We start from the raw sequence: 22,725 nt of genomic DNA on the forward strand, positions 1-22,725 counted from the left end.
GTTTGTTGACCCCTCCCATCTTGGAAGTGGCTGAACAATTACTCATCTGATACATAGTTTTCAAAGTTCTTTGGGATCCTTCAGTATGAAAGGTGCTATTATATATACATACGTGTGTGTGTGTGTTTATTTTACAGAGAGATATATAGAGAGAGATACTTATCTATTCCGTAACTGTTGAGCTTTGAGATATGTTGCACATATCCATTCCACTTTAGCTGTGTGCATGCACAAAGCTGGAAATTTTCCCCAGAATGATAGCTGGGAGCATAAGCAGATGCAGGGTAAGAGTATGAAGGGCAGCGCTGCCCCAACCACCCTTTGGTTCCTTAACATTGGAATCCAAAATGAACTAGACTCTGAAGCATTGTGGAAGGAGGACATATCATGAAAGGGACACATACAACACATCTCAAAGAATAATAGTTATAAAACACACAAGTAGCCTTTTCTTCTTCTGCAAGTGACTGCACATGTCCATTCCATGCTAGGCGACATCAAAGTAGTTCATGACAGAGGCGGGACTTGGAGTCTATCTGAAAGGTATTGCAGAACCACCTTTCCCAAGCTGGCTCCATCCTTAGAAGCTACTGAGATATGTAATGCTTGGTGAACATAGGAACAGATAATAAAGTAACTGCTCTGCAAATGTCAGAAATAGGGATGTTTCCTCAACAGGATATTGAAGCTGCTAGAACTATTGTGGAGTCTGCTGAGAGCGTTTTTTGCATGAGGTGTTATTTTTAGAATCTCATAACACGTTGGTAAACATGTTGTAATCTAATTAGAAATCCTTTGTGTGGAAACCACCTTCCCCTTCAACGTGTCTGCACGCAAGACTAACAACTGAGCAGATGTAATTTACCTACCCTTCTGTTTGATGGTACCACTTACCGGCGAACCGCGACTTGAGCTTCTCTGATCTTCTCCTAAGTCAGGAGACCCGATGAGGCTATAAAGCTTCTGCCTATCATGGTAAGAAGCGCGTCGGCTGCGAGAAGGCAACCATTGGCATGATGACCCCCGCGATGGGGAGCACTGCTGGAAAGGTGGAGACTATGGTAGTCTCAGTGCGGGTTTACCCTGGGACTGGGACCCCACAAGGGCCGGAGTGGGCGGCACCGTGAGGGACAATGTCTTGCACCGCTTGGAGGGCCTCTGGAGTGGATGGCACCCAGAGCTGACGAGGACCTCCACCGCTATCCAGGGGAGCAGGCTGGGCTACACCATTCGACCTGAGTTGGGGCCTGGGATGCCAAAGGGGGTGAAGAGGTGCCCAAGACAGGGCCTTGGTCCACCCCAGACTTGTCCTTTCTCTTGCGGGAAGCTGGAGACCTCCCTTGCCCAGTCTTCTTGGGCTTCTTGGCTGGAGCCATGGAAGGAGACCAGTGCGGGCTCGTAGATGGTACCGACGGGGCACTACGCACCGAGGGCATGGTGCTCAGCGCCAAATCAGAGCACTGCTCCAGCACTGGGGTAAGGGCAGACTTCATCAGGAGTGCCGTCAAGCGAATGTCACGCTCCTTCTTCATCCTGGGCTTGAAGGACTTGGAGATTTTGCACTTATCACTAATGTAACCTTCACCCAAGTACCCTAAACAACTATTATGTGGATCGCTAATGGGTGGGGGCCTTTTACAGAGATCGCAAGGTTTAAAGCCTGGGGACCGAGGCATGCCCCATCCCAAGGCAAAGTCCCTTTAGGGACCTACTAAGTCTCTAACTTAACAAATAGGTTGAACTAAACTAGAGGGAAACTAGAGTAAGTTTAGGAAGAGGGTGTAACAGTGCACCCCATAAGGCTTTATGGAATTATGCTTATGAATGTATATATATGACATAACCGGAATAAGTTTTATGCTACATATGCCATGTAACATATCTCTGTAAAGGTTATGATCTACTGAATCTATTCATCCTATTTGTATGCATGGGTCATTGTTGTATTCAAAGTTATGAATATTGGCTGAATATAGAAATTGCTTGATTTCTAAGTAGCCTTAGTAAAGCATTTGGTCAGCTTCTTGAGAAAGGAATGTGCAAATTAAGTGCCCAATCAAGAAACACTTAAAGGACAATTATCAGAGGGGTAGCCGTGTTAGTCTGAATCTGTAAAAAGCAACAGAGGGTCCTGTGGCACCTTTAAGACTAACAGAAGTATTGGGAGCATAAGCTTTCATGGGTAAGAACCTCTGAAGAAGTGATGCATCTGAAGAAGTGAGGTTCTTACCCACGAAAGCTTATGCTCCCAATGCTTCTGTTAGTCTTAAAGGTGCCACAGGACCCTCTGTTGCTTTTTAAAGGACAATGAATCTTGAAAGGCGCCAATCTACATAAGAAGTCTACCTGAAGATGTTCAGGGTAGCATGTAAACAATGGCTTCTGCATGTAAAAACTGAGTCATGCTTGGACATGTAACTTGCCCATGTGACTCCAAAACTCCATCTTGAAGCTGGACTTTGCATAGGAGAGAGGAGGGGATCTCCACCCACAAGAGAAAGTCTATTTAAACCCCTGGGAAACCCCTCCATTTTGGCTTCACCTGGCTAAAGAGATAGCCTCTCCACCCCCAAGGATACCTGAGAGAAACTGGAACAAAGGACAGTAACTACAGGGGGGGGGGGGGGAAGGGGTGAGTGATTGCTGGACCCAGACAAGAAGGAGTCTAGTCTGTAAAAGGAAGCTTACTGGAATTCCTCTGATGGTGAGGTTTTTAATCTGTATTCAGTTTTCTTACTGTATTAGACAGACTTGCGTATTCTATTTTATTTTGCTTGGTAATTCACTTTGTTTTGTCCGTTATTACTTGGAACCACCTAAATCCTACTTTCTGTATTTAATAAAATCACTTTTTACTTATTAATTAACCCAGAATATGTATTAATACTCTGGGGGGGAGGGGGACAAACAGCTGTGCATATCTCTCTATCAGTGTTTGAGAGGGCGAACAATTTATGAGTTTACCCTGTATAAACAGATTTATTTGGGGTTTGGACCCCATTGGGAGTTGGGCATCTGAGTGTTAAAGACAGGAACGCTTCTTAAGTTGCTTTCAGTTAAGTTTGCAGCTTTGGGACACGTGGTTCAGACCCTGGGTCTGTGTTGGAGCAGACTGGCATGTCTGGCTCAACAAGACAGGGTGCTGGAGTCCCAAGCTGCCAGAGAAAGCAGGGGCAGTAGTAGTCTTGGCACATCAGTTGGCAGCCCCAACGGGGTTTCTGTGATCCAACCCGTCACACCATCCACCAGTTTAAGGAAGACAGAACTCTTGCAGATAACATGAATAAGCACATCCAGTGGGTGCCTTCATGGACAATAGACAGACTTCAGTCACCCCTGTATTCACCGCCGGTGAAGTCTAGCATGTGAGTCATGTACATGTGAGCAACCATATGCCCCTAGTGTGTCAGGCACTCTCTTGTAGTAGTCGGAAAGTGAGCCTGAAGAGTGATGTGCAAGTCCAGAATCACTTAGAACCTGGTCTGAGGCAAGTAAGCTGTTGCTGTAGTGGAACTGAGAACCCACCAATAAACTCACTCTCCTACATGTTGTACTGGACTGACTTGTTTTTGTTGATTAACAGGCCAAAGGTGTCAAAAATGGACTGGATTTGTCTGATGTTGTCCTCCATGTGCTGACTGGAGCAGTTTCAGATCAGCCAGTCATCCAGACCTGAATACTGATTTTTCTGAGATAAGCTGTCACAACTGCCATACTTTTTGTGAAAACCCTTGGGGATGATGACTGTAAACTAGCAGTGAGCATTTGTGAACCTGAGGAATCATCTGTCACCCAAGTGGACAGCCACATGAAAATAAAGCATCGCTCAAGTCAATAGGAGCATACTAATCATCAGGATCTAGAGAAGAGATAACAGAAGCCAGAGAAACCATGCAAAAGAACTATCTGTTCAAGTTTCAAGTATCTAGGATAGCCCTCAAGCTCCCTCTGGACTTGGGTATGAGGAAACACTGAGAATAAAACACCCTTTCCCTGATGATGTGGATGCACCCACTCTATGGCTCCTGACTTAAAGAGTCTGTTGCAATAATTGGGCCTATAAATTAACCTTAATTCCAAAGCAAACTGGTGGAAAGTAGGCAATGGTTGATGAATTTGTTACAATAACCTGTTATATAAAATTGTTTAAGAAAAGATTTGAGAAGGAGACAAAGACTGAATTAATTTAAACAGAAAAGGTTGACTGACACTACTAAAGGACTGTGTTACGATTACAACTGGTAAATAAGAATACTAGGATACTGGAAATCAATGGATGAATAGGAATGCTTCAAAAATTCAGCCTAATTGCTGGGCAAAATAATGAGAGGATGGACCTTCCACTCACCCTTTTTGTGGCCCTTCAAGAGAGGCTTGATGGAGAAAAAATAAACCTTTTACCACCAGTGCAGCAGCAGAACTGTTGGCATAGCAACAGACCTTGATACTCCAGTGGGGATGCATCATTGCTGCACTAGTGAGGATACCAAGCTGATACATATGAGAACCTGCTCTATCTTTCCCTCCCTCTAGTGTCCCCGTCTTCTATGCTCCACTATCCTCCTCTCCTCTCTCTCAGATTTTGATCTGATCCTGTAATGAACTGTATTGCTCAGCACCAACATGAGATGAGGCCTCCCATCCAGCTCTGCTCAGCCTGAAATGGACCACTGAAGGAGAGAGATAGGACCGATCTAATCAGATGCTGTCCCTGCCCAGGGAAGAGAGCCTGGGGCCAGAGCAACAACGGTTGTGACCAACCTAAAGCATCCATCCATGACTGACCAGCCACACTATTATCCTGCGAACATCAACAAAAGCCATATTTCTCCCATCTTTACCATATCTTCTCCCCCCATGTGTCTCTGTTCTATCTAAAGCAAGAAAGTAACTATCATTCCTGACTCAGAATTGAACAACAGAACTAACCCTTTTTTCCCCACTAAAAAGGATTATTTGACAGATTAAGAAACAGGCCAATATTCATCTTCCTTACAAAGAAAGTTTGATAGGTTTTAATTAAGTTTGTTCTGCAACACTCAATTTCAGTTTCATTGAATTTTACCTTTTCTTGATTCCTTTCCTTTTGTGCATTTTAATCAACAAATGTCTAACCTTTAGCGTGAACTTTCTAGTGTGTCGCCGTGGTATTAAGTAGGCTGAGGTCTCCATATACCAAACCTCGTATCTTGTTTAACACTGATTAATGTTGGATAGTGATATGGTCATATAAACACCTTTAACCCTTTGAGTCCATATAGTTCATCTAAATTAAAACAAGTCTGTATTGTTTGCTTGAGAATAGCCTCATGAGATTGGTCTCCAAAAAGGGACAGAAAGGGGGTGTGGGTAAAAGGGACAGAGAGAAACTGCAGATTATAACCCAGTCCCACAGTACTCAGAACTTATCAGTCTATTATGATGATGATCCAAGCACTGAGGAAGTAAGATAGCCTGTTTCCAAGGAGGAGTAGGACAGGGAAGATTCTGATGGGTTTCATATGCTGACCTCAACCAAAGAGTCAAACAGATGTCTTTGATGTACATGGCTGTTTAGATGAAGCTAAGGTGGAAGGAGGAGGTGATCTCCTTTGAGACTTATCTCTTCTTCTAACCTGGCCAGGTTGTCTCAAGGGATATAATGATTGTGTCTGCTGATTCTAAGAGTGGTATTATTTCCTGTTTGGAGATGGCAGGTAGATGCCCAAGGACCTGAGAGTATCTCTAGAATCCTTAAGAAAATGTAGAACCTCGCTCATTTTTTTCAGAGAAGCGTTTGCTGGACTTCCATAGGTATGCCAAAGGATTGCAAACCACGAGGAACAGTACATAGATATCACCATTGCCATCACCTTTACTGCTGTGTCAGCCACATCTAGGTCTGCTTGGAAAGCGGTTCTTGCCACCACACATCGCAACTGCCTGGAACTTCTCCTTGATCACCTCTGGCAGTTCATCATGTCCCAGTTGGAGAAATCATACCTAGCCAAAAGCGCTTGATGATTGGTTATACTCATAACCCTGATATTGAAAAAATGTTAATGACCAAATAAGTCCAACTTCAAGTATTTGTCCTTAGGCATAGATTTCGGGCAGCCCTGATTAGTTCTCTCATTAACTGCAACAACCACCAAAGACCCTGGGGTCAGGTGGAAGTAAAAATTTTCACATTCTTGTGAAGAAACCTGATATCCGTGCACAAACCTTTTAGCAATGGAAGGTAAGGGTGAGGGTGTTCACCAGAGTCTCTTTGTTGGTTCCAGTGTATCTCCATTAAATGGGCAATGCACCCTGCCTGGAGTGGAAGTGTGGCAGATGTCCACCAATTTGTGTGGATTTTCCTGTATTAACTCAAACTGTATGCCCAACGAATTAGCCACCCTCTTTAGTAGTTCCTGATATGTTTTAGAGTCATCAGGAATTGGAGATGAAGATTTGAAAACCAGAGGCATTTATTGGAAGGAGAGCAGCTTCAATATAAGTTGGTTGTTCCTGAGGGTCTAGTTGTATTGATCTAGCTGCTAAAGGATATACTGCCTCAGCAGTGGTGGTACTTAGGCGGGTACTGGGATATGCTTATGAATGTAAATATGACATAACTGAAGTATGTTTTATGCTACATATGCCATGTAACATATCTCTGTAAAGGTTATGATCTACTGAATATATTTATCCTATTTGTATGCATGTATCATTTTTGTATTTGAAGTTATGAATATTGACTGTGTACTTGTTTGATTTTAAGTAGCCTTAGTAAGGCATTTGGGCAGCTTCTTTAGAAAGGAATTTGCAAGTTAAGTGCCCAATCAAGAAACACTTAACAGATAATGAATCTTGGAAGGCTCCAATCCACATAAGAAGTCTACCTGAGGACGTTCAAGGTAGCATGTAAACAATAGCTGCTACCTGTAAATTCTGAGTCATGCATTAACATGTGACTTGCCCATGTGACTCCAAAACTCCATCTTGTAGCTGGGATTCTACACAGGGGGAGGGAGGGGTGTCCACCCAAGAGAAAGTCTATTTAGACCTATGGGAGACCCCTCCATTTGGTCTTCAGCTGGCTCAAGACATAGCCTCTCCACCCCCAAAGAATACCTGAAAGAAACTGGAACAAAGGACAGTTACCACGGGGGTGAGAGTGATTGCTGGACCCACACTAGAAGGAGGCTAGTCTGTAAAAGAGGCTTATTAGAACATCTCTGAGGGTGAGATTTTATTTGTATTCAGCTTCTTACTGTATGTATTAATACTCGGGGGGGGGGGCATACAGCTGTGCATATCTCTCTATCAGTGTTATAGAGGGTTCAGACCTGGGTCTGGGTTTGTACAGGCTAGCATGTCTGGCTCAAACTAGCAAGGTTCTGGAGTCCCAAGCTGGCAGGGAAAATGAGTTAGAAGTAGTCTCAGCACATCAGCTGGCAGTTTGCAAGGGGTTTCCTGTGATCCAACCTGTCACACTGGGCATAGCTGACTCCCTTCTATGCACCACAGACTTTGATAAAACAGGGGAGCCCAATCTCAAACTGGAGGGCATACTCCATGGATAACAGTAGGGCCAAAGTGGAACCCAGGTGGGCATAGGAGATCAGTTGTACAGTATACATCAACTCTGCTTGCAGAGCAGAACGGTCATACTGGGTCAGACCAAAGGTCCATCTAGCTCAGTATCCCGTCTTCCAACAGTAGCAAACATCAGATGCTTCAGAGGAAATTAACAGAACAGGTAATCATCAAGTAATCCATCCCCGGTCGCCCCTTCCCAGCTTCTGACAAACAGAGGCTGCCACAAGCATTTGCACCATGGAAATGAGTAGTGCTGAAATGTCCCCATCAGTTTAAACCAGTGGGGAGTCCACATCATGAAGTACAAAAGGTCCATAGCAGCTTCATCTGCCCCCAGTGTTGTCAACATCAAGAGGACTGGTTGCACCAAAGTATGTGGTGGTGTTGAGGTTGTCTGCACAACAGACATCATCCCCAGAGGCCTCACCATCTATAACCCTCTGACCACAACATAAAACTTCAAATATGCTAAAAAACTGAAGAATCACCTCCTAAACCTCACATACTACAGAAGGGACCACCTCAAATACAAAATCATCACATACTCACACACACTGGAAGGGGTAGGAGGGGGGTAATCAAGAAAGTTTATCTGGAGATCATGCAAGAAACCCAAAATAATTATAAAAAACACTTGATGACAGTCATCCAACACAAAAATAAAAAGTGTAACCAACTACAACAACTCCACAACCCACAGAACACCACCTTCGGGGGAAAAACATAACACCAGGACCTACCACATGGACACTACATGACACACCAAAAATCAATTATGAAGACTACGTACCCCTAACTAGAGTTGAATTATCTGCACTCTACAATGGACTGAACTTCTGACCCAACACTGATACTGTCCCAAACAATGGAGCCCCCTAATAGGGCTCCAGCCTGCCATCCTTTGATCCCTAATCACCTTAGGATCCCTTAACAAAGGGCAAGGCTACTCAGGGAGAACAGGGGTTTAAAAAGCCACATCCTAAGCAACCAGAGGAGCTAGCAAACAGCAGCAGCAATCAGGGGAGGTTTGCAAGGGGAGTTCTCCAGGTGAATGAGAAGATCCTAGGGATGAGTTTGTTGTCCGTTAGTTGTTGTGTACTTTCTGCTCGCCATGTGCCTGCTCGATTAAAGTTTCTAGTGTGGTCTGTTTGGGGGACTGTGTGCTGAGCTTAGCAGCCAGCTAGACAAGGCTGAGAGCTTCCAAACTGAGGTCTGGCCTGCCATCCTTTGATCCCTAATCTCTTTAGGATCCCTTAACAAGGAGGAACGGGGGCTTAAAATGTCAGCTCCTAAGCAACCAGAGGAGTTAGCAAACAGGAGCAGCAAACAGGGGAGTTTGCAAAGGAGTTTAGAGAGGGACCATGAGAGCTAGTTACACCTCACATTCTCTAAACTTAGCCAACAAACACGCTCCCCCCACACAAAAAAACAACAACAACAACAACAACAAAACACGTATAAGGGTAAAAATAATGCAGCCAGAAGTCCAGTAGCAGAATGGGGGCTATCCAGTTTATTGCACTGAATGGCATATGTGTGCATTCGGTGCAAGCAGCTCATGGCCCTCAGAGACCGAGTATGGGCTCCTGAGACAGAGTTGCTGAACTGGAGGAGCAAAGAGAGGCAGAGGTGTACATAGGGGAGAATTTTCAGTAGTTAGTAGACACCTCCAGCCTGACAGCCTCTGTGTTGCTGAGGAAGATAAAAGTTTCGGGAAAGGAGAATAACAAGCTGGAGTAGAGGGAAATTCACTGCCAGCAGCAGTGCAGAAGGATGGCATGACATGGCATTGCCACGCTTATTTCTGCGCTGCTGCCTGCAGAACTGGACCTTCAGTCAGCAGCCGCCACTCTCTGGCCACCCAGCTCTTAAGGCACCATTGCAGGAGTAAGGGTGGCATGGTAAGCTATTGCCACCTTTACTTCTTTACTACTGCTGGCAGGGCACTGCCTTCAGAGCTGGGCACCTGGCCAATAGCCACCGCTCTCCAGCTGCCCAGCTCTGAAGACAGTACAGAAGTAAGGGTGGCAATATCGTGACACCCGCCCCTAAAATAACTTTGCGCCTCCCCTCCCCCCACACACACAACTCTCTTTTGGGTCAGGACCCCCAATTTGAGAAATGCTGGTCTCCTCCGTGAAATCTGTATAGTATAGGGTAAAAGCACACAAAAGACCAGATTTCATGGGGGGAGACCAGATTTCATGGTCCATGATGCATTTTTCATGGCCATGAATTTGGTAGGGCTCTGTAATAAGTGACCAGGACCAAAAGGTATTCACCTAAGAGTTCTAAAGTAAACCAAATATGAAATTGCAGAACTATAAATTAGAGTATGTAACCTATCACTTAAACCAGCCTCTACACCAGATGACTGGAGGATAGCTAATATCACGCTGAGCCTTTAAAAAAAAAAAAAAAAAAAAGCTGCAGAGGTGATCCTGACAATTACAGGATGATAAGCCAACCCTGATACTGAGAAGGGCAACAAAAATATTTAGGGGTATGGAATAGCTTCCATATGAGGAGAGATTAAAAAGACTGGGACTGTTCAGCTTGAAAAGAAATGGGGGCATAAGAGAGGACATGACAGAAGTGTATAAAATCATGAATGGTGTAAGCAAAGTAAATAAGGAAGAGTTATTTAATCCTTCACATAACACAAGAACCAGGGTCAGTCGATGAAATTAATAAACAGCAGATTTAAAACAAACAAAAGCAAGTACTTCTTCACACAACACACAGTTGGAACAACCTGTGGAACTCATTGCCAGGGTCAAAATGGTAACTGAGATAAAAAATAATTAGATATATTAATGGAAGATAGGTCCATTAGTGGCTATTAACAAATGATCAGGGACGCAACCCCATGCTCTGGAGCCTTTGACTGCCAGAAGCTGGGAGTGGACGACAAGTGATGGATCACTCAGTAATTGTCCTGGTCTGTTCATTCCCTTTCAAGCATCTGGCAGGAGGCACTGTCAAAAAACAAGATACCGGGCTAGATGGATCGCTGGTCTGAACAAATGGTCAAATGGCCATACTGACTGTTCTTCTAACAAAGGGAGAACTAGAAGAATTCTTTTTCCAATTCCGCCTTGAAGAATTCTTCCACAACAAAAATGACAGCACCAATGTCCCAACCAACAGTCATAGAAAAAAGAATGATTTGATTGGATACACCACAGCGGATGAAAACACAGCTGATCATTACATTGACTGCTTCGGGGGGAAAAAATCAAATGTGAAATCCTAAGGAAACACCATATCCACCACAATCACTCCATTGACAAAAGGAAACCTATACAATCCCTGAAATCCAACAACCACATAAAGATCAAACCAAGGGGACAACATTAGTTCTCAACCACGATGACTATATCAACATGGCCAACTGACAATTCTCTTACACCACTTACTATAAAAAAAACCTCAAAGACTACCTCACACCACAATTCACCTAAAAATCTCACGATATTGACAAATCCTTTACCAAACAACTCTCCAAAAGAAATTCTACAGCCTCATTGCCCATGAGCCCACACCAGAGACCTTGTTAATGCTTCCCAAGAAACACAAAACAAGGGAAACCAGGCAGACCCATCATAATGCCAAACTCAGCCATTTCATCCTTTTCCCATTACAATTTTATATTCAACAACAAACAAACACTTTGTCCAAACCATGGGAACAGACATGGGTATCAGCAAGGCTTCCCAATAAGCTAAACTCTGCCTGGCCACTTAGAGGAAGAATTTTTGGACAAATGCACTACAAAACCCATGATTTACCTGAGATACACTGATGGTATTTTCATCCTCTGGACCAATAACCTTAACTCCCTCACAGACTTCCACCACAACTTCAACAACCACCACGCATCCACCAAAGTCTCTCTAGAACACTCTGTTACCAACATTGACTTCCTCAACACCACAATCTGCTTCAACAGTGGAACCCTACAGACAATTACATACAAGAAACCCACTGCTCATCACACTTACCTACACAGATCCAGTAACCACCAAACATACCAAGAAATCTGTTATCCTCAGCCAGGCACTCACATACTACAGTACCTGCTCCAAGGAGAAGGTCTGAGACATACACTTTAATACACTTAAAAGCACCTTCACCAAACAAGGACACTTCACCAGAATAGTAGTTTGTTACATGGAATGGGCAGCCCAAATATCCTAAGGCAATCTGGTTCAATACAGGAAAAAAATACCCTCCAACCTCACACCGGTAGTTGGCACCTACCACCCCCCACTGGAACTCTTATGGGGTATCAAACAATTACAATCCATACTCAATGGAGACCACATCCTGAAAGGAATCTTTTCCAAACCCCCTCTTCTGGTCTTCTAACAACCCCCCAGCCTCACTGTCAGAAGGAAGCTCCCCACAGACCAAGATTCACCAACTCCAAGCACCTCCACCCCCCTGCAACACACCTTTCAAGATCCCTGGGTCCTACACATGCCCATCACAATATGTGGTGTACCTCATCCAGTGCACTAAATGGCCCAACAACAACTATGTGGGTGAAGCCAAACAATCACTATACTCTTGAATGAACTCTCATAGAAAATGATAAAAACACAAAAAACCTCATATCACTCATGGGCGAACACTTTTCACAGAACCATCATTCCATATCTGACCTCTCAGTCCTCATCCTAAAGGAAACCTGCAAATCATCTTAAGATGAGGAGTCTGGGTGCTTAAATTTATAACTATGCTAGACACAAAAGACTACAGACTCAATGAATATATTGGATTGGCTCATTACAATACCCTGTAACCAACTAACCTTCCTTTGTCCTATGACTGAAGAAGCATTAACTGCCCACTTCACCTTGAATGGTCTCTTTGCAACAGTATTAACCCCTTATGCTTAATCCGTTCCACTTTTTATTTAGCTGCAACACTCTGAGTGCTTTTCCCAGACCTGAGGAAGAGCTCTGTGTAAGCTCAAAGGCTTGTCTCTTTCACCAACAGAAATTCGTTCAATAAAAAATATTACCTCACTCACCTTGTCTCTCTAATATCCTGGGACCAACACAGCCACAGCAACACTGCAAAGAAGTGTAGTTGGTGTCAATCCCAAAGGTACAAAGGATAGCACCAGGAGCCAACAACTCCAACATGAGCAGATAGGTGAAAGAGAGAAGTTAAAAAAAAAAATCCCAAATGAGACCAAAAAAACCCTATTCCATAAACTATATATCTAAGAGCTATTAAACAACTATTTACAACAGGAAATACTTCTCTTCAGGGAAAAAAGGTTACATGCAAACACCCACAAGATGCTCCAACTACTGACCACAGGCACTAAGAAAGAACTGATGGGCGGGCGGGGAAGTTCCAGCCTTTATACCCTTGGCTGTGAGCACAAGCAGATGCAGGGGACATGTGCTGGCCCAAAAGATACCGCTATGGGAAAAATCTCTGGCTTCAGTGTACTGGGTGTACACACCCCTAATGTGGAATGTACATGTGCAATCACCTGAAGAATTTTAATTATTACATACATAAAATATACTTACATGCTTATTTTATGAGCTGGGAAGCAGGAAGAAAGATACATTTAAAATAAGTTTCACAAGCAAAATATTCCTGGATCTAACCCTGCTGGCTTTCTGATAATACATACTACTCGTAGGGCAGGGGATGGGTCAAGAATGGATAGTATATTTGCTCCAGGTTTTGTTATCTTCATAGAAATTTTAGATCTTTGAACAGGTCATTCAGTGAATGAAGAAGAAAACATGAAAGTTGAAATTGATGTTTTTCAACAGTACAAATGACTTCCTCAGCAAGTATAAATATTGTACGGCTTTTCAGAAAGTGTTCTTTCACGAACAAAACCTCAGCAGCAATGACTTGAACAGAAATAGCCCATATTAGTGCAATATCCTAAGGCTGAATGTAGTACAAGTGAAACTAATTGAGAGAAGCATCTATAAGACTGAATTGTTATCGCCACTGCATCAGTAGAAATGGTGCCTGATTTTCTTTTCTTTTTTCTTACCAAAATACTGGACATTTTGAAATGTATAAGTATGATGAGACGTAATGGATAACAGTTGAACCAACTTCAGTAAGAATCTAGGATACAGATCAACTAAACCACAGCTTGCATCAAAAAGCAATAGGTAAGAGGAGCTCAACAACTGCAATGGCACAAAAATCAGACTAGTGAAAGACCCTTATATTCCTACAGGGTGATAAGATTTCTCCTTCCTCAAATAAAGAAAAATTTGAAGTTAGATGAAGTTTTGTCAAGGTTGGTAGTGGTACGGCAACTTCCTAACATATCCAATGTTTTCACAGCATGCACTAAGACCTATTTATTAGCACCAACCAGAAAAATGCAATGTATAGTTCAAGTCACTATCCATGACACATGATCTTTTGGAGGGGTGGGGGGGGGCTCCATTTCCATCATTCTTGCCCTTTCAACATGAACACCCTATTACTTTTCCTGAAACATACCATGATCAAAAAGCAGTCACTAGCTAGGCAGCCGATGAACCAGGAAATAAATCAATCTTGTAAGAATGTGACGCAAAAGTGCATGTCCCAAAAACTTTATCCATTTGCCTTCCTCCTACCCCATGCATATTAGAGTCTTGGTCCCTACGCTTTTCCCCAGAGTCAATCCAAAGCCCTGTTACTCATGGGCAGATAAATAAAACTAAATACATGTCAAAAAACTGTAAAAAGGGACGCTTATGAAAGTATTGCCATTTTCATGGGCAATAAAATTAAATCTTTCTGAGTTTCTTTTCTCTCCATGTCTAGTTAAGATTCCACAATTAAAAAGCCTCAAAGAAATGCTTCTGATATTCTGGGAAGCAAAAGACGGTTACTCACCGTTGTAACTGTTGTTCTTCGAGATGTGTTGCTCATATCCATTCCATTAGGTGTGCGCGCGCTGCGTGCACGATCGTCGGAAGATTTTCTACCCTAGCAACACCGGCGGGTCGGCTGTGGAGCCCCCTAGAGTGGCGCCTTCATGGCGCTGAATATATACCCCAGCCGACCCGGCGCCCCCTCAGTTCCTTCTTGCCGGCTACTCCGACAGTGGGGACGGGGGGCGGGTCTGGAATGGATATGAGCAACACATCTCGAAGAACAACAGTTACAACGGTGAGTAACCGTCTTTTCTTCTTCGAGTGCTTGCTCATATCCATTCCATTAGGTGACTCCCAAGCCCAACTTAGGTGGTGGGGTCGGAGTGAGACATTGCTGTGTGCAAAACTGCTGACCCGAATGCAGCATCGTCCCTGGACTGCTGCACTAGTGCATAGTGAGCTGTAAACGTGTGGACTGATGACCAAACCGCCGCCCTACAAATGTCCTGGATCGGAACATGTGCCAGGAAAGCAGTCGAGGAAGCTTGGGCCCTCGTGGAGTGAGCAGTGAGGTGCGGTGCTGAGACGCCTGCCAGGTCATAGCAAGTCCGGATGCAAGACGTAATCCAGGAGGATAGGCGTTGTGAGGAGACCGGTGAGCCTTTCATTCGGTCGGCCACTGCAACGAAGAGTTGCGTCGTCTTTCTAAAGTGCTTTGTGCGGTCAATATAGAAGGCCAGGGCCCTGCGTACGTCCAGGGAATGCAAACGTTGATCCTGGCGAGTGGCATGTGGTTTAGGATGAAAGACCGGGAGAAATATATCCTGGTTGATATGAAAAGGAGAAACCACCTTAGGGAGAAAGGCAGGATGTGGACGAAGCTGCACTTTATCCTTATGAAAAACTGTGTAAGGGGGCTCAGATGTAAGCGCCCTGAGTTCAGAAACGCGCCTTGCTGAGGTGATGGCTACAAGGAAGGCTGTCTTCCAGGATAGGTACAGAAGTGAACAGGTGGCCAGTGGCTCGAATGGAGGACCTGTGAGCTTGGAGAGAACCAGGTTGAGGTCCCACGTCGGGACGGGCTGACGTTGTTGTGGGTACATCCGGTCTAAGCCCTTGAGGAATCTAACGACCATCGGGTTAGAGAATACCGAGGACGCGAGTTCCCCTGGGTGAAAAGCCGATATAGCGGCCAGGTGAACTCTAATTGAAGATATCGCCAACCCCTGCTGTTTTAGGGAGAGGAGATATTCCAAAATGAGAGGAATGGGTGCCTGCAACGGGGACGTGGCTCGTTGTTCGCACCAACAGGAGAACCGCTTCCACTTGGCCAGGTACGTGGTGCGTGTTGAGGGCTTCCTACTGCTCAGCAGAATCTGTTGGACAGAGTGCGAGCATTGCTGCTCTGCCTGGGTGAACCATGGAGCAGCCACGCCGTGAGGTGGAGTGATTGCAGGTCGGGGTGACGCAGCCGGCCGTGGTCCTGAGAGATGAGATCCGGACATAATGGAAGCGGGATCGGCGTCTGAACCGAGAGTTCCAACAGTGTGGTGTACCAATGTTGTCTCGGCCACGCTGGAGCGATCAGAATTACCTGTGCCTGGTCTCCGCGCAATTTGAGCAGTACCTTGTGGACCAGAGGAAACGGAGGGAAGGCATAAAACAGGTGGTCTTTCCAGGGAAGGAGAAACGCATCCGAGAGGGAGCTCGACCTTGTAGGGAGCAGAACACGTGGCACTTCCTGTTGTCTCGAGATGCAAACAGGTCTATCTGGGGAAACCCCCACTTCTGGAAGATGGAATGTAGGATGTCCGGACGGATAGACCACTCGTGCGTCTGGAAGGACCTGCTGAGTCGGTCCACTAGAGTGTTCTGGACTCCAGGGAGGAACGATGCCGTGAGATGGATTGAGTGGGCGATGCAGAAGTCCCACAGGCGAATGGCCTCTTGGCATAGAATTGACGAACGTGCTCCTCCTTGCTTGTTGATGTAAAACATGGCCGTGGTGTTGTCGATGAGAACTAACACACAACGGCCACGTAGGAGATTGAGAAATGCCTGGCACGCCAGGCGCACCGCCATCAGTTCCCGAACATTGATGTGCAGGGCTAACTGGGGTGCGGTCCACAGGCCCTGGGTATGGTGTTCGTTGAGATGGGCGCCCCAACCCAGAGATGAAGCGTCTGTGACCAGGTGCAGAGAGGGTTGTGGGGTGTGAAAAGGCATCCCTTCGCAGACCACATTGTGATCTAGCCACCAGGTGAGGGAGGTCAGGACCGAGTTCGGGACCGTGACCACCATGTTCAGGCTGTCCCGATGTGGACGGTATATTGATGACACCCAGGTTTGAAGTGGGCGAAGCCGAAGTCTGGCATGCCTGGTTACGTGCGTGCAGGAAGCCATGTGACCCAGCAGGGTAAGGCACGACCTTACCGTGGTAGTTGGGAAGGCCTTGAGCCCTTGAATGAGGTTCTTGATGGTGCCAAAGCGGTTGTCTGGCAGGATGGCTTGTGCACGTCTGGAGTCTAGAACTGCGCCGATGAATTCTATTCTCTGGGTAGGTTCTAGAGTGGATTTGTCCTTGTTGAGTAGGATGCCCAACTCGTTGAATGTGTGCACTATTATGTGGACGTGAGCTTGAACTTGCTCCTTGGTGCGACCGCGTACCAGCCAGTCGTCTAGGTACGGGAACACCTGTATCCCTTGTCGACGAAGGTACGCTGCCACGACAGCCATACATTTCGTGAACACTCTTGGGGCCGAGGATAGGCCGAAGGGAAGGACTGCAAATTGGTAGTGCACCGTGTTTACCACGAATCGCAGGAAGCGTCTGTGAGGTGGGTAAATTGTGATGTGAAAGTATGCGTCTTTCATGTCGAGGGCGGCGAACCAGTCTCCAGGATCGAGGGAAGGGATAATGGCCCCCAAAGAGACCATGCGGAACTTCAACTTTACTACGAATTTGTTGAGTCCGCGTAAGTCCAAGATGGGCCGCAAACCTCCTTTGGACTTGGGGATCAGGAAGTAACGGGAATAAAATCCCCTGCCCCTTAACTCTATCGGAACCTCCTCTATAGCCCCCATGGCCAGGAGCGTAGAAACCTCCTGTATAAGAAGTTGCTCGTGAGAAGGGTCCCTGAAGAGGGACGGGGAAGGGGGGTGGGAGGGGGGGATAGAAGAAAACTGGATAGCGTATCCCCTCTCCACCGTGCGGAGGACCCAACGGTCCGAAGTTATAAGGGACCAAGCACGGTGGAAGTGGGAGAGGCGATCCCGAAAGGAGGGGGCTGGATCCTGGGGGATGACTGGGGCGCCGTCCTCGACCGCACCTTCAAAAGTTCTGCCTGGGACCTGAAGGTGGTCTAGGTGGCCCCTGGTTCTGGCCGGGTTGAGGGCCTGTCCACCTTCTTCTACCACCTCGCCCTCGCCTCCGGGCCGAGTCCTGTCTCTGACGAGGCGGGGGGGGGGGTAGAAGCGCTGAGGCTGCGGCCTAAATGGCCTGCGCTGAGGGCCTGCAACATGCATCCCCAGGGAGCGCATGATTGTTCTCGAGTCCTTGAGGCTCTGCAGGCGAGAGTCCATCTTGTCCGAGAACAATCCATGTCCCTCAAAGGGCAGATCCTGTAGGGTTTGCTGCAGCTCCGGAGGCAAACCCGAAACCTGAAGCCAGGAGATCCTCCGCATGGCGATACCCGAAGCGAGGGTCCTCGCAGCCGAGTCCGCTATGTCCAAGGAGGCCTGCAAGGAGGTCCGAGCCACCTTCTTACCCTCCTCTACCATGGCTCCAAACTCCTCCCTGGACTCTTGGGGAACCAACTCCTTAAACTTCCCCATAGAGTTCCAGGAGTTAAAGTTGTAGCGGCTCAGGAGCGCCTGCTGGTTCGCCGCTCTAAGTTGCAGCCCTCCGGCTGAGTAAACTTTACGGCCAAACAAATCGAGTCGCTTAGCCTCCTTTGATTTAGGCGCTGCAGCCTGCTGACTGTGTCGCTCTCTTGCGTTCACTGATGCCACCACCAGTGAACACGGTTGGGGGTGGGTATACAAGTACCCGTAGTCTTTAGACGGGACAAAGTATTTCCTTTCCACCCCTCTCGCTGTGGGTGGGATAGAGGCAGGAGTTTGCCATATCGTATCTGCATTGGCCTGTATCGTGCGGATCAGGGGTAACGCCACCCTCGATGGGGCATCCGCTCCGAGGATATTCACAATAGGGTCCTGCACCTCCACTATCTCCTCCGCCTGCAGGTCCATATTACGGGCCATCCTACGCAGGAGATCCTGGTGAGCCCGAAGATCTATCGGAGGTGGACCTGTGCATGATGTGCCCGCCACTGCCTCATCCGGAGAGGAAGAGGAAGATGCCTCCGGTGGTACAGGATCCAAGGGAGGGTCCTGGTCCCCCTGCTCCTGGGCCGGAGCATCACCTGTGCTTGGGTCCAGGGCGTCGGGTGGCGCGGACACGGAAGCCTCCGTGCCCCCTGGCGGAGGCCGAGAGATGGTGGACTCCGGGGCCCTTCTAACGGAGTGACCCGAGCGAGAGGTCGAGGGTATTGGAGCCCCTTGCTCCTGGTGGTACGCCCACGGGGTCCAAAACGACCAGTGAGATGGGCCATGAGAATGGTCCTCTGTCATCTCCTGCCAATGGCCCAAGTCCTGTTCCTCGGCTTGCCCTTGAGGGGGGTATGCCGATCTCGACAGGTCCTCCGAGGAGCGAGACACCGATCTTGATGGCCATGGCGGTGCCGAGAGAGTCGAAACGATTCCCGTGGGCTGCGGTGCCGCACGGTGCCGGCCCGGAGATGATCTATCTCTACGCGGTGCCGGCGAACGGTGCTGGGACCGCGATCGGTGCCGATGACCTCGTCGGTGCCGGGAGCCGGATCTGGACCTCGACGAGGACCTGGAGTATGCCCGGTGCCGGGAGCGGCCTCTCGACGTCGAGCGTCGACCGTAGCGGTGCCGAGAACTACGTCTCGACGTTGATCGGTGCCGACGATCATAGCGGTGCCGAGACGTAGAGCGGTGCCGCGATGAAGATCTTGGCCGCGAGTACGACCGGTGCCGAGGTGATATTCGGCGCCGGGACTGCGAGCGGCGTGGGGACCTGCTTCGGGACCTGGACCGGTGCCGAGGTTCCAGCCCTTGCGATGGAGGGCGCATCAAGGCAGGTTTCCCCCTCGACTGGACCGGGCGAGTCAACGGTGCCGTCGGTGCCGGTGGTTGAGGCGGTGCCGGCTCCGTGAGAGCTATCAAGTCTCTCGCCGTCGCGAAGGTCTCTGGAGTCGACGGGAGGCACTGTATCACCGCCGGTCTCGGTGGAGACGCTATCTGCACCGGACTCAACGGCCTCGGCGCCGGAGTCGACAGTGCTGGAGGCACCTGTTTCCGGTGCTCCACCGGCGGACTCGGCTCTACCCCCGGCACTGGGGGAGCCGGCGTCTTCGGCACGGAGGCCCCCGTCTTATGGGCTTTTTTATGCCCCGGGGATAATGACCGGCGTCGAGGCACTTGCTGTGCTTGCGGTGCCGACGAGGTCCGGTGCCGGGGAGGCTTGTCCGACGCCACTCGCGTGGTCCGCATGGCCGGTGCCGCCGGGGCACTGCGCACCGAGGCGCTAGGTGCCGGGGCCTGGCTTGTAGAGGGAGCGTCCGGACTAAGTGCCGCCTCCATCAGGAGTTGCCGGAGCCGAAAGTCCCGCTCTTTCTTGGTCCTTGGTCTGAAGGCCTTACAGATCTTGCACTTATCTGTTTGATGGGACTCTCCCAGGCACTTCAGACAGGAGTCGTGCGGGTCGCTCGTGGGCATAGGCTTAGCGCAGGAGGCGCACTGCTTGAAGCCGGGAGCGTTGGGCATGAGCCCGGGCTCGCGGCCGGGGAAGAAAGGGGGAGACGATCCCCTTAATCCCCTGAACTACTATAATGACTAGAACAACTTTTAAAAACTATTTAACTATAAACACTATAACTATAACTATAACTACAACTGCGAATAACTAACTAAGCTAGGGAGAGTGGAGAACAGCTATGCCGCGCTCCACAGTTCCAACGACCGTCAGGGGCGGTAAGAAGGAACTGAGGGGGCGCCGGGTCGGCTGGGGTATATATTCAGCGCCATGAAGGCGCCACTCTAGGGGGCTCCACAGCCGACCCGCCGGTGTTGCTAGGGTAGAAAATCTTCCGACGATCGTGCACGCGGCGCGCGCACACCTAATGGAATGGATATGAGCAAGCACTCGAAGAAGAACTTCATCTACTCATCTCTTGTATGCCAACAGCTAATTTTACCTGGGTTGCCTGACATTTCACTATTTTTCAGGTTGCCTCTTCATCTCAAATTTACCAGACAATTGTCTCTGACTTTTCTATTTATTCTCTGTGGAACTTAAACATAACAAGTACAAGGAAAACTGCAAGCTCTCTGACATGGTGGGAATAAAAAGCAAAAGCTATGATATTTTTGGGATAAAAACCAAGAACAGCAAGGGAAGAAAAGGGAAAAAGGCAATGCAGTAAGGAACAAAAAGGTCTATTGCATTGTAAGAATTAATTCTGCTTATTTTTTGAGTTATTTTGACAAAGTGGGAAATATTTTGCATATTAGTGATTTTTCCATTAATACTATATAATATTTAAATGTTGCAACAAAGACTCAGTGAAGAAAATTGTTGTTCACCTTATTTTTGACATGTAATTATATTCTATTGCTATGCAGCTTGTGTGTCCATCAGTCATCTGCAAACGCAGCATTCTGGGAGCAGCCTGAGATTCTTCATTATCCTTTGGTGCAGCAACATTGCGTATTTTTTGTATCTGCAGGACACATGGGCCTTCCAGCTATAAATACAAAATGAAAAAATGAAACGTGAAAACATGAAAAACTCAATCACTTTTTTTTGTTTGTTTTTTAAACATTGGGATTTTGCTACACAGTGTTGTCTAGCCATACAAACTGAAGCCTATAGGCAAGACACAGCCTAATGGTCTGCAATTTCTGAAACTTCATGTTTTAGCCTATCTTGTACATAAAATGAATTTGCAGAGAAAAGGCATCCTTCTATGTATATACTAGCTACAATTATCTGAAGGGGATGAAGAGTATTTAAAACAATGCTGTGAAAATATTGTCACTTTCAGATTATCATGGAGGCCAAACACTAGGATTTCAAAATGCTATACCACAGGTTCTCAAAGCCAGAGTGAAGTAAAGTGAACATCAGCTGGCTTTACAGACCAGCTGCCTTTAAAAGAGCTGTATTCCAGCTAGCTCTGGCAGCTAAACTAGGAACATAGGGTCTTCAAAACGGGGTTAACAATGTATGGCCCCCAGAAGACATTAGTGAAATTCACTTAACTAAATTCAGTAAATCCATGTTGCACTAGCTATCCCACAGAAAGAATCTCATTTTGCTCGACTTCGAGTCAGGGTGGATCGATACAAATTCAAGTTAAATCACCAATTTTAATTATGATTTCAATGAGCATGCAGAAAACCTTGCTTTAAATCATTTTTGTCTTGTTTTGCATTTGTACTTTTTAGTTATTTTCCTAAAAAAGGTTGGTACAACCACTAAAACATGTTGATTCACAACCAAATATAGCTGTTAGCCAAAAAAAAAAAAACCAAAAAAACAAAAAAACAAAAACCTAAACTAAATTTAGTGTAACCCAAGTATACGCTATATCTATACACATTTTATTTAAGCAATTATATAACTTAAAATACATCTATTCAGAGTCTTAATTTTTACATTTGTATTATGTTAAAAAATAGTAAACAATGTATTTCTTCTTTACCGGATGATCATTTTTCTTGACTCAAGATTTGTGCCAAGCTGTATTAGAATGGACATTGGAATTCAATTAAAAATGCACAATAACAGCATTTTAAATTTTTTTTTTTATTAATTAAATAAAATTATCCTGAATGTGCTGGATACATAAGAAAACAAGTTTTAACAAAACATACTTTGCATTTAAAACTAAGTGATTTATTTTAAAAAATTAAGTATTAATTGTAGTTAGTGATTTGATGGTCATCATGGCCCAAATTTTCGAAGTTATTTAGGTACCTAAGGATGCAGATAGATGCCTAGAGCAGTGGTTCCCAAACTTGTTCCACCGCTTGTGCAGGGAAAGCCCCTGGCGGGCTGGGCCAGTTTGTTTACCTGCCGCGTCCACAGGTTCAGCCGATTGTGGCTCCCAGTGTCCGCGGTTCGCTGCTCCAGACTGGAGCTGCTGGAGCACTGGGAGCCACGATCGGCTGAACCTGTGGACGCGGCAGGTAAACAAACCGGCCC

At 46.6% G+C, this 22,725-nt stretch overlaps 1 protein-coding gene across 2 annotated transcripts in view; it reads right to left on the minus strand.

The window, feature by feature from the left end:
• The window catches only part of TDRD3 (tudor domain containing 3), a 285,859-nt gene that overhangs the window by 129,059 nt on the left and 134,075 nt on the right, over nt 1-22,725 (minus strand). For both annotated transcript variants that reach the window (XM_034758382.1, XM_034758383.1), the window contains one exon: nt 21,102-21,262. In XM_034758382.1, coding sequence (XP_034614273.1) covers nt 21,102-21,262 — 161 coding nt within the window. The remainder of the gene's footprint in view (nt 1-21,101; nt 21,263-22,725) is intronic.

Source organism: Trachemys scripta, chromosome 1 (assembly GCF_013100865.1).
Source record: "Trachemys scripta elegans isolate TJP31775 chromosome 1, CAS_Tse_1.0, whole genome shotgun sequence".
Lineage (NCBI taxonomy): Eukaryota > Metazoa > Chordata > Testudines > Emydidae > Trachemys > Trachemys scripta.